The sequence below is a fragment of the Dermochelys coriacea genome, chromosome 7 (assembly GCF_009764565.3).
Source record: "Dermochelys coriacea isolate rDerCor1 chromosome 7, rDerCor1.pri.v4, whole genome shotgun sequence".
NCBI lineage: Eukaryota > Metazoa > Chordata > Testudines > Dermochelyidae > Dermochelys > Dermochelys coriacea.
Window position 1 is genome coordinate 95,586,591 of NC_050074.1, and position 13,638 is coordinate 95,600,228.

The 13,638-nt window shown below is 39.1% G+C and overlaps 1 protein-coding gene across 1 annotated transcript in view; it reads right to left on the reverse strand.

Moving 5' to 3' along the window:
• BTAF1 (B-TFIID TATA-box binding protein associated factor 1) overlaps positions 1-13,638 on the reverse strand; it is a 102,826-nt gene that overhangs the window by 84,826 nt on the left and 4,362 nt on the right. Inside the window, 3 exon segments of the mRNA XM_038408773.2 lie at positions 4,263-4,409; positions 5,954-6,068; positions 7,155-7,278. Coding sequence (XP_038264701.1) covers positions 4,263-4,409; positions 5,954-6,068; positions 7,155-7,278 — 386 coding nt within the window.

The window sequence follows — 13,638 nt, forward strand, 5'->3', positions numbered from 1 at the left end:
GGAGCAGCTGCCATTTCACTTATCCTGGTACCAGGGATTTGTGTAGCCTGGAGCTAATATATCTATCTCCCACTACTTTTCTCTATGGCGGCTCCTTCACGGAGCCGTGAGCATGGGCGTGTACTTGGTGCGGTTCACTTCAATCCCAGACACCTGCCCCTTTTGCGGCAGGAGGGATACCCTGGCACATGTATACCTGGAGTGTGCCAGGCTGCAGCCCCTATTCTGGCTCCTCACCAAAATTTTGTTACGTTTTTGGTTGCACTTCTCCCCTCACCTTCTCATTTATGCACTCCCTATCCGTGGCCCCACAAAGTCACGGGATCTCCTGGTCAACCTCCTCCTGGCCCTAGCTAAAATGGCCATCTACAAAACCAGAGTGAGGAGGTTGGCCGATGGAGTCTCCTGTGACTGTGGGGCCTATTTCCGATCCTCTGTCTGTTCACGTATCCGGGCAGAGTTCCTCTGAGCGGCGTCCTCTGACTCCCTTGAGGCCTTTGAGGAGCAGTGGGCGCTGTCCGGGGTTCTCTGCTCGGTGTCCCCGTCCGGTTCCCTTCGTTTGACCCTTTGACCGCACTCCTGTCCCTGTTATTTTATTAGTTGTCCCCTGGAACTTTTTGGGTATCTAGGTCCTGTGGATCCCCCTTTTAGGCTAGGGGGGATCCTTTAGCGGTGGAAGGGCTTTGCCCGCCCACTTCCCGGATCCCAATAAGACTACTTTTCTCTAGCCATCTGGCCTTGCCCCATCACAGTAGCTATAGGTTCTGGCGTAACAGTCCCTGAACAGCTGAAGAATGGTAAATTTACATAGGAAAGGAAAGACACTGTCATCACCCTGCAACTAGGAGAAAGCAGGAGATTTTAAATTTTGCCTCTATGAAGAATTCTGTAAAAACCTGCCATGACAAGTTGGGGTGGTCAGATTTCCTTTTCTTAATTTTTATATAGAGCTAGTGGTTCACATTTCAGAAGTAATATTTCCTCTGACACAATCTAATCAGATACTGCCTGCTTAGATATTTAGGACCTGAATTTCTAAACTTGGAACAATTTTGCAGAAAGTTAGTGTACGTTTACCACTACTGTGCATGCAAATAAGTTTGTGTACACAAATATGTGCACTTCATTTGTTCATCCAACTGTGGTAACTCTGCATATTTATTGGGCATGCAGGTGCACACACCTGTGTGCCTACAGTTTTGAAACCGTTATACATCCTTACTTACCAAATTAGAAGACTTTATTTCATAAAGGGTATTTTGTTTACTAATAGGAATTCAAAGAGACTAAAAGGTCATTATTTGTCTACTCCAGATACCAAATTGCAAAAGAAGCAAAAGTATTGATTTCACATTCTAATTGATTTCTGGAAGTAAACAAAAGTGCCTTTTGTATGAAGATTTAAGCTTAAGAGATAGAAGCAATTACTCTGTTGAGTAATACATTTAATGTTAATGTAACAAAGGACCAACAACATTATGTGACACCCATCATGCAACGCCCATAAAGGAAACTTAATTCTGAGAAAATAAATTGTGATTTCTGGTTCTGAGGAATATTAGTATGCAGAATAACTGTTTGCAATTTAAATGTGTTAGCTAAAGCAGTGCAAGTTTTACAACATACACACTTAAAACCAAAAATACAGATACTATGCAACTGATAAATTCTAAAAATCTACCTGTTGTTAAATAGAGACAGGAAGCGATTTACCAGAAGTTTCCAAACTTTGGTGACTAAAGTTAAGCACCTAAAAATCTATCTACCCTGTCATCTAGCTTTAGGCACCCAAAAGTTTGGAAAGTTTTACCATAATTCCTTCAGCTGGTACCAAATATTATGAGTAAGAATGTTTAAAAAAATAATAAAAATAAATTATAAATCTCCTGCACCCTATTTTCTAATACTTATGTGAAACTGTAGTAAATGTAGAAGGGTCACTGTTGCCCAATGCTGATCAATAAGGTATGAAAATCAAAGCCTAATTAATACCATTTAACTAACGTCACAAACTACAAAAATTCATTTTTCCTATATATCTCACCCACCATAAAGTACACAGGTTCATTGCCTTTCTACCAATGCGCACTCCACCCTCCCTCCAATCCAGTGTCTTTGCCCATCTTCCTAACACCTATTTGTGGATGTCCAGTCCTCTCAAATTCATGAAGGCCAAAGCTGAGCTCTTCATGTCCTCCAAGACACCCCAACTGTTTCTCTCTCTCTCTCTCTCTCTCTCTCTCTCTCACTGTGCACAACACCATGCTCCTAGTCATCCAGGGCCATAACCTGGATAAAAATCTTTGACTCAGCCACATCTATAGACCCGAATATTCAGGCCATATCTAAATTTCACCCCTTCTTCCTATACAATCTCTCTAAAGTCTGACGTTTCCTCTTGTTCCACATAGCTAGTACTCTGTTTAAGCCCTCACCATTTGCATCTTTATTATCCTCCATTCTGGCATTGGTTACTAAAACCTTGCTTCTCTCAAGTCCATTCAAAATGCTGCTGCCAGTATCACCTTCTTGGCTCATTGTTCTGACGACATTAGTCCTCTTGGAGCATGTCTACACAGCAACTAGACACTTGCAGCTGGTCCATGTCAGCCAATTTGGGCTCATGTGGTCAGGCTGCAGGGCTGTTTCATTGTTGTGTAGAATTCTGGGCTCAGGTTGGAGCCCAGCCTCTAGGACCCTGTAAGGTTGGAGAGCCCATCAATTAAGCAGTCTTGCAAACCCAAGTTGGCTGGCACAGGGCCAGCGGTGGGTTTTCTTTGCTGTGTAGAAATACCCTTAGAGTCCCTCCATTAGTGCTGTCCTTTGTTTTCAAAGGTAAAGACAAAAGTCTGTTTTAATGAGAAAGTATTCACAACATAGCCCTTCCCTGCCTAGCTGACCTAGTAATGTATCATGACACTAACTCCCAGCTTCACTCTGTCAACTCCCACCTTTTTCTGTGCACCAGTCAGCTTCCTTCCTTATGCATCCTGTATGCTCATGACACCCCTAACATTCAGAAAAAACTTGCTAATACAACGTGCAATCACTATACTATACTCCTTCAAATCCCTCCTCAAGACTCACCTCTTATGATGCCTATCAAACCCAGGATGCAGACCAAGATCAGGCAAGTAATGATCAGTCACTAGCCTCTTTCCCCTTACTCTTATTAACTTCCCCATTTCTCATCCTACTACTACCACCACCACCACCACCACCTCCAATTTTAAGAACTGCCCTTCCCCCCAAACTATGTCACATGAACCTAACAAAGCAGAACTGTTTCTTCAACGTATTCATTTTCTCATATGTTAAATCCCTATCTCCTAATTTGTCTGTTTTGTGCCATTTAGATTGAAGCTGTCTGGAGGCATGGATTGTCTCTTATCTGCATCTGCACAACAAGAATTGGCACAGTAGGGCCTCAATCCCAATTGATGCCTTTGGATACTACCATAACATGTTTACCACCACCACCAGTCTCTGGACCACAAAAGTCCACGGAGTACTTGCTGGAGAGCTGGCTAGTTGTATGGTACTAGCTCCTCTCAGTTATTTCCTGCTCCTATTCTTCATTAACAAAGCTAAAGAAGAGCTTTCCTGATATTTTTTTCCCCTCCATATAATGAAATGCTGCAGTTGTCATAGGAATATTACATGAGAGGTCCGCAAGACCTCATTCACAAGTTCTGTTAAAAGGCAGTCCAAACTTTGAAAACATTTGAGAACCCCCAAACTATGCTATCCAACGTTAAGGTTGAGCTGTCAAAATCATGATTTTATAAAAAGGCAGGAATATTAAGCACTTACAACACATACAGGAAATACAAAGAAATATTACAATAGATTCAGGCTAAAAATAGAAAACCTGTACATACACAATGTGGCTGAATTATTGTTGCTGTAGAAACTTTAGTTTTTTCTTCTCCTGTCATTTTCCCTTTGAACCCAACTGCAAAACCTTATTTCATTTTTTTCCCCGCATTTATCATAGCTCTGCTGGGACAACGACTAAAATCAATCCCACTACTTTAGAGCAGAAACTATTTTTTCAAGTAGAGCCGTGTAGTAATAATTCATTCCTCTACCCTAAAGTGAGAATTCAAACCAAAAGACAGTTATGATTTAGCAAGTTCCCCACACCTTCTTCCTAGCAGTATGGGAGATCCTCCATTGTCACAACCTACAATATGGTCAACACACACTGATAACTAGGGGGAAAAAAAAAAAAAAAAAAAAAAATCAAATAGAACACATACCTGATTTGTCATCTTGGACCTCAAACTCTGCACCAGCAGATCCAAGAAGAGATGCTCCATGTTTTAACAGTCGACAGATATCGAATCTATCAAAACGGAGTCGATCACTGGCACATGAATCGTCCATAGGACTTTCTGAATCAGATTCTAGATAGAAATTAAAAATACAACTTAAGGAAACAGTCAACACCAATGCTCTTTCACATGAGAAGCAGGGGCAAAGGTGGGAAAGAAGGAAGGGTTTCTCAGAAAACTAAGAAATACATCCATTTTAATTTATGAGTTTAAAGGCCTCATGGAGGGAAGAATCTACATGCTGCAATCCATCTGAGTCAAAAATATCCATCTAAATATGTTGCCTTGATGATGCTTATGCTTGATTTTCAGACTTTAGGTAGCTGTGCGTTTACATGCCTACTTTGTGCAAACTGATTTGCAGACTCACAGGGCTGATAAATCCTGATATACTCACATATTGTGTACTTCAAACATAAACGTGCACCTATCCATTGTCTAAAAAGTAGATCAATTATTTGCTTCCCTAATTGAAATTACAAAATCTTGCTCATTTACAGCCTAATATGCTTTATTAGGAAGTCTATGTACCCAAATCAAAATTAGTACAGCCTATTTTCTTCACTTTACACACAAGCCTGGTGCTTTTGTAACACACCTAAAAGACAGAAGGGAGAACTGACTTGTCCAATAATTGTATTTAGCATTCAGGTAAAAACCATAATACAGCAACATACACTGGGCCACCAAACATCACTAGGATCAAATGGCTTCACTAACTCCAAAATTAGAGACATAGTACATACTGAGCTGGTTGTCAGTAGTTTTAGCCTTACAGGGCTTTTATAGAAAACTAACTGGAGATGTTTAGGAAATATCTGGCCAAAGCAACACAACACCACCACATGACTCCACCTTCTAGCAGGCAGACATGTTCAGTGGTGTAAGAGTGCAAAGTGGGGAGGCGGAGGGGGAAGTGTTTGCAATAGGCTTCAAACACCCAACTCTGACAGTAAAACTTTAAGGATTAATGGAATTCTGCTTTTTCACTAAGATAGGCGCTTTATTATCCCACCTGTTTTATAAAAAGAGAAGGGAGGATGTTTTCTGGGGTCTAGAACATGAGCTGAGCAGTCCTGATGAAATCCTAGGAGAAGCCAAACTTATGCAGAAGTTTTTATCCTTGTTAATAAAGCCAAACCCCATTAAGAGGTTGAGTATGGATTCTATGTATGTCAGGGGAAGGCAACCTATGGCATGTGTGCCAAAGGTGGCACGCAAGTGGATTTTCAGTGGCACTCACACTGCCCGGGTCCCAGCCACTGGTCAGGGAGGCTCTACATTTTAATTTAATTTTAAATGAAGCTTCTTAAACATTTAAAAAAAAAAAAAAACTTTATTTATTTTACATACAATAGTTTAGTTATATATTATAGACTTATAGAAAGAGACCTTCTAAAAACGTTAACAATGTATTACTGGCGCACAAAACCTTAAGTTAGAGTGAATAAATGAAGACTCGACACACCACTTCTGAAAGGTTGCCAACCCCTGACATATGTAGCGTGCAGACTGTGATTGTAAAGCAGATTGGAAAAGATTGTCTGACAAGTTTTATACCAGAGTAAGTGTACATTAGAGTGATTATCAACTGTATATAGTTCACTTAAAAGCACCTTGTTTTGGTCTTGGAGTTGGCTTCCACTCTGGTACATTTTTCACTATTGCTTCAACAGCCTGGCCAGCTGCAATGCGAGTATCCCAATTTGTACTCCTTAAGTATATTAACACCTTTAAATAAAGATTTGAAAATGAATTAGTTATCTAAACCTTGAAATAAATTTTAATTTCATGAGTACAGCAGCCATCCAGTGCTCTGGATGCTGTACAAGATCATTTTAAATGCAATGGATCAAAAGGCTCCATTTAAAAGAGAGCTGGGACAAGGAAGAAACAGTGAGAATACACATTGCTTTATTATCAATAGCCTTCATGCTACTCAACAAGCAGCACCAATAATTTAGTACAACAAACTCAAACTAGTAGTTAAAACACAGTTTTGTGTCCCATCATTCTAATTCAACTTCTTTTTAAAATCTAGACTAAGTATTTTCTCAGAGCACTGAGAAAAAGTGCACTCAATGCACAATTTTTGCCCAAGGAGGCCAACATGGGCTGTGATAGCATACACTTCTCTACACCAATACCATTATGCCTCAGCCCCAGAAAGGACTCTCTTTTGGTAAAAGTGGAATAATATTCATGACTCTGGCCACTCTGATGATAGTATCAATTTGGTATAGACACCCATTCAATAAGAACAGAGATGAGATCAGACAAATATTACTTTGGTGGTTCTGTTTGTTTCTTTTTTAAACTGGATTTGGCCAGATTAAAATCTAGAAATAATGAAAGTCTCTATTTCATTTCTAGTCCTTTAAAATCATCTAGCCTGCTACTAATCACTTTTTAACCCTACAACACATATATCAACTAAGTTTTGAACTAATGAGGCAACAGTGGGAAACTGAAAAGAGTTAAGTTTCTCTTTCCAGATTACAGCAAATGTTGAACAAAGTAGGAATTAATCATATCTAAAATACACAGTGAAAACCAGTCTTAAGTGACATCCCAAAGGCTGATAAATTAACTGTTTAATGGAAGTGGTCTTCTAATTAAGAATGAAGCAGAATAGTATTCAATATATTTAGGGGATTCTTTTAGGTGGTCTCCTAACAAACAAACAAACAAACAAACAAACAGGACACTGCCAAATAAGGCTTCCTTGTAGCATCAAAAAAATAAATCTAGTTTTATTCTCATTTGAATTCTCTGTTTCGCAAGGCTCTGATGTTACATTAAGAAACTAATGCTTACTTTAGATAAGAGATTATTCAGTTCATGGGGATGAAGTTTCACCACCTCCCCAAGTTGCTGTGCAGCTGCTTTTCTTGTTACCGGTGTGGTACCAGTGTCCAGTAAAATGAAGAGACGATCAAGCCTACACAGATGAAAAAAATACTAAGTGATTATACTTGCAGAATTTGATTAGTTCACTCCATTAACACCATCCAACATACCTGACAATTTGAGGGGAGTTGGTTGCTTGGGGACTGAGGAGATATAGACCAATGGATCCGCAATTAAGGTTTTTACTAATAAAAGTTTACTCATTCTGAAAGAATTTCTAATTGAGAATAACCCAGAACATTAATCAAATCCAAAATGGAGTAAAAAATCTCTCATTACAAAAGTTAGTTTATCCACTTTTTATAAACCTGAAGAGAATTAAAAGGGAATTCAAAAAAGTTGTAATCATGATCAACTAGTTGCTCATCTCAGAACAGAATGAAAATTCTCTATTTCAGGATAGAAATACCTTTGAACTTCAGTAACACTTTATATCCCAACAGTGATATGAGAAGTCCTATTACACGAGTGCATTTGGACAAGACTCCAGTAGAAATAACCCTAATATTCTACATTAAAATTTTTGCTGGAAATGCAGATTTATAATCCATTATGTCAAGTTCTGCCTTTCTTTTGGATACCAGTTTTGTCATCAATTCTCATTCTTCCCCTAGCTGAGTAGCCAGATGTGTAAGCATCAAGCCAATAGAATCTTTGAGGTACTTTTGTCAAACAGAGGAGTAACAGCACAACAAGTATTGTGCAACATGGGGTCTTCTGTATAATACTTTACCTCACTGTTAGCAGACATCATGATGGCAACATTTAAGGCAAAAAGACTGGACTTCGTAATAAGTAGTTTTCTTTATGAAAAACTTTCCTACAGTAATTTTTCATAAATGGAAGTGTTTGTGATCTACAAATAAATTTGTTTTCTAATGTGGAGCAAATCAATGGATCTCTTTGCCAAGGGATGCGACTCCCTCACCACTTAGAGCAGGGATCGGCAACCTTTGGCATGTGGCCTGCCAGGATAAGTCCCCAGGTGGGCCGGGCCGGTTTGTTTACCTGCTGCGTCCGCAGATTCGGCCGATCGCAGCTCCCACTGGCCGCGGTTCAATGGGGGCTGCGGGAAGCGGCACGGGATGTACTAGTCACCACTTCCCACAGCCCCCATTGTCCTGGAGTAGCGAACTACAGCCAGTGGGAGCTGCAATCGGCTGAACCTGCAGACACAACAGGTAAAACAAAAAAAACAAGCCAGGGGGCTTACCATGGAAGGCTGCGTGCCAAGAGTTGCTGATCCCCGATTTAGAATCTTTAAATCAAGATTAGAAGCCTTTTTAGAAAGATATACTCTAGTTCATCTAGACACTGAGTAGAATTCAGGAATTACTGGGTGAAAATCAACGGTCTGTACTACAGAGGTGATATGCAGACTAGATAATAAAAATATTTCCTTCTGGCCTTAAAAAAAAAAAAAAAAAAAGACACCGAGTAAATCATTAAAAATACTGGTCATAAATTATAATAAAATATGAAGCTCGCCTACATTAGCTTGTCAAGATGAGGATTCAAAACAACTCCAATCTTCCACATCCCCAAAAAAAGTCTGTCATTTAACCCAAATCTGCCCCTCCAGCTACCAGCCTCTCTCTTCCTCTTCCAGGAGGAAAGAAGGACTTGTCATATCACTACACAAGAAACTATTATCGTGGCCCATCCCCAAAAATTCTAGAGCCCAATTCCAATCTTGACTATGGACAGTTTACTGCCTCTTTAACACCTAAGTTTGTACAGACGGAACTAGACCCCAGTGAGAGACTTGTGTTCTTGAAGCTATGAGATCAGGGAAGGTCTAGAAGAATATTTTTTCCCCCAAGCTGCAAAACTTTTAACAAAGGGGGAATATTCTCTCTCATCCCCCTCCAACCCGATTATCCTCCTCCCAATTAAATTAATGGCAAAAAAAAAAATCCCCCTTGCCCCCAAATCAATTGACATCAATGGGAGGAAGATTTCAGCTCACAACTCCCGCTGAAACCAGTGGGTGTAGGACTGATCCTGAAGCTAGACACCACAGTTGTTAATAACTAAGGGTACGTCTTCACTAACGGCTGGATCGGCAGATAGTGATCAATCTATCGTGGATCGATTTATCGCATCTCATCTAGACGCAATAAATCAATCCCCGAATCGACACCTCTACTCCACCTCAGCAGGAGGAGTAAGTGGAGATGATGGGGGAGCCGCCGGGGTCGACTCGCTGCTGTGAGGACAGCCAGGTAAGTTGAACTAAGATACGCAACTTCAGCTATGCTATTCACATAGCTGAAGTCAAAGGATCTTAGTTCCCACCTCCTGCCCCCCAGTTTAGCCCAGGCCTTAATCTGATTAAATATGGTTTTCTACTTTGATAGCACCAAGGCATTTCTGAGTTAATGGGCAAACAAACCTGAGACGCTACTAAAAATTTAAAATCAGAGTAATCAACTATTTGCAATGCAAACTGACATTTGAAAAAGTTCTCTTGAAACTGCAGACATTTTTTTGCCTTCAGAATAAAGCAGGCAATGGTAAGGCCAAACCAATTTTCCAAACCAACACTGTAGTGGAACTAGAAATACAGCTTTCTAATGGAATCTGGTTGTAACCTCAGCTACGAGCAGGCAACCTCCTATCTATAACAGCACCATAAATGTACAATAGAACTCTCCCCCAAAACAGCTAACAGTTTAAATACACAGGTACATCACCACTTGTGATTATAGCTGAAATTCTCAATCAAACAGGAGGGCGATGTGTTTTTCTCAGAAACGAAGCCTTGAGTATGAGCAGGCAACAGAGATAAAGGGAGTACTTGGGAACTAAACTTAAGTGGCACAGAGATAGAAATAACAGCAAAGATTTCTGAATTGCTTTGAAAACACAGAATAATGCTAAATGAATTTTATATACATAAAAATAAAAAAAAATAATGGAACTGGCCTCCCTCTACAGATATCTTAATTTTAACATAATTGCAGTCCATCTGCCTACATCCACCCACAATTTAATCATTTCCTTCATTTGCCATCCGTAAACCATTGTTTGTGCAACTGTAGTGGCTGCTACCTTCTTCCCCAAACACATTCAATGGTAGAAGAACAGTCATCATCCCTTTATGCGTTTGTGCTTAAATAAAAAGTGACATTGCTTATAGCACAGTAAATTAAGTCAAGTCCTCGTTCACTTCCCTGAACTTGTCAGGTATCTCTATTTATTCTGCAACAGCTGATTTAATATCAAGAAGAAAGGAGGATGTTCAAGTGTTAAGAAAAGTTTTGTAGCTTTTGCTTTCTTACTATAAATACATTCTGAGGAAAGAAGCCCACAATCTTTAAAGTCCTTTGTTTTTGGAACTGTACGAGTCCCCATCTGTGCTTCTTTGTTGCTTTTTGGAGTACATGACAACTTAAGTAGCTTCTAAAATGGTATGATTTTAGAGAAATGTGTAGTCACACAAGGGTATCAAGCAAAAACCAAAGGAATCCACAGGCCTCCCGCAAAAAATAAAATGCAGGATATGTGGTTCAGCACATGGCAAGTAACAAATATATATTGGAGTAAGCGTTTAGCAGTTGTCTTAAAAAAAAAAAAAAAAAAACTTTAAATACTGATAAAAAGAAAAGGAGTACTTGTGGCACCTTAGAGACTAACAAATTTATTAGAGCACAAGCTTTCGTGACCTACAGCTCACTTCATCGGATGCATTTCTGATGAAGTGAGCTGTAGCTCACGAAAGCTTATGCTCTAATAAATTTGTTAGTCTCTAAGGTGCCACAAGTACTCTTTTTCTTATTGTGAATACAGACTGACACCGCTGCTACTCTGAAACCTGTCATTAAATACTGATAGGAACACAAATACATCCACTATGCATGCTGCCTAGAAATAACCCATTGAAGTGCCTATATTTAATGTTATGCAGTTGTTATTCAGGTCTTAAAAACACTGCTAAAATTTAGTATGCTTTTATGAGACAAGGAGCATCTTTTTCCCCCCCTGTAAGTTTCACCCAAATAAATTGAGCCATTTTCAAGTATAGAAGGAGTGGGGAGAAAGCATTTTTATTTTTTTTAAACTGACTAAAAAGCAGGAAGGGGATAGAAACTTAAGTTTTGTAGGAATACAGTTCTGAGGCCATAAATGTGCCTTTTATGTCCTGGTAAAAATTTGATATGGCAAGTTAAAGAGTTAAGAAGTCCTATTTAACATATGTACATCAGATTATATTAGACGATAAAAACAAATGAAAGTTTTCACAAAATTGATGTCTGCACATTCGATGTGATCCTGAGACATGGAAATGTAATTGATTGGAATTTCATTTTTCATAGTTTGGGGGATTGTGGAATATAAATGACTATTTGTAGAGAGAGAAATAGAAATGTATGGAATGAGGCAAGCCTCCTTACTTCACTGCTTGCACATTGTGTCATAACAGAACATATTCTGTTGCAATCTTCCAAACAGTTCAACATAACTAAGTTAGGCACAAAGTCATCAATTCTATGTAATGAAACAGGGATCTTGTGTTTAAAAAGGGATAACAATTAAAGACTGCTGTAATCCATAAGTACAGGCAGCCTTAACTCTGTCATTTTCTTACTTTTTACTATTCCATGGTACAACCTTAACTGTATTTAAAATATTTTTATAATTATAACTTGTATATTGCAGACATGTATATACAAAGTGTATCCCCAAGCTAGCCTAATACTTTGCAATCAAATAAGTAGGGAAGATCCCTGCCTCAAGAAGCTTATTTTAGGACCTGAGCCAGCTCCCATTTAAGTGACTATAATTTGTCCCCTTGCCTTAATGAGAGATGAAGCAGGCCTTTAAGGTGAAGTCCTGCAAAGACATACAAGAAGTTTTACTGGCCTCTTTAAAAAAAAAAAAAAAAAAAAGTTGTTGTATGGGTAAGAGCTGCAGAATTAAGCCCTAAATTGAAAGACAGACAGACCATGAAGAGAGGGATTTTTGGGGGGTTGGAAGAAGTCAAAAGTGAACAGGAAGAGAGTATTACTTCAGGGCAATCACACAGATACACGTCTCATAATGGAAAGCAGAAGGTATAAAGAGTTTAGTTTATTTCTTGTCCAACACACAAAACATCTACTGAAGAGAAATGTAAGTTACTTGTTTTAAGGCTTTGAACTAGTGTTTTGAGGGAATATACAAGAAGAATAGTTGCCTCATTCAGAACTCTGGCAATCTGAAACCTCTTCGGTGTTAGAACTGGACATTCCTTATTAAAACAAATAAGGTGATTCCTTTACATGCAAAACACACACACAATGCTACAATATACAATGTGGCCGACAAAGAAAAACAGACCCTTCTTAGAACTATAAATGCAATGCAAATTTCATCATTTACGTACTTTCTATCTCAGAAAGCATCTTCAGAATTAATTGAAGCATATGTATGACCAATTACATTGCAAAAGTTACACAGAAAAGCAACAAAATGGCACAATAGTATTAGAACAGGGCTTCAAAAATATATTAACACCTAGTAGTCAGAGACTGATACAAAAGATATACCAGCAAAATCTATGGGCAACACCTGGTGAGAATCTCAGCTCTAGCTGCTGGAATTCCTATGGAGTTCTAGCCTTGAATCCTGTTCAGGAGTTTCATCTTTCATATCAGTCTTTGACTATGAGGTGTCTGAGAAGTTTCACATCTCCTTGCTGCTATATTGGGGGCTGTGGGGGGGGGGGAAGGGTTAGTTCCTGCTCTATCCTTTTACCAGGCTAGTGCCAGGCAGTAGTGTTCTTCCACAACTCTAGTACTAAAATCTTACTAATGGAGACTGCTAGAGTGCCTGTCTATACTGCTGTTTAGCTTTCCCAAGCAGCAATAGTAGTAGAGTGAAACTGACAAGACTCAGTTCAGTTTTATTGTTATTTTAAAGCTTGGGGGTATTGATGAAACTAATCAGAATCGCATCAATATAGCTTTCACCAATACCCAAAAGCTCTTCAATGACAATCAATTTGACCCCAGTCTGTCAATTCCACTCTACTACTGCTACTGCTTGGGAAAGTGAAGAGCAGCAATGAAACTACAATGCAAACTTGGAGACAGTAGTGCACACATTCACATTTGGAAGGTTCCCGGCTAGAGTTTTTTTTTGTTTTTAAAAGTAAATTTATATTGTGCCAGAACAGATAATCCCATTAACACAATGTTTCTACAAGCATATGGATTTTTCAGGCCTTTACTGGAGGCTTTGGGTTACCTTGAGACAGACAGACAAATAGATATAGATAGATTGTTAATGATATACAAGTTTGAAATTTTAGATGTTTATGATCCCACAGCAAGGTTTCCTGTTCTTAGGAACTCTTACCTAACACAGCCTCACACCTTATAAAGGCTTGCCAAGACCAACATATGAA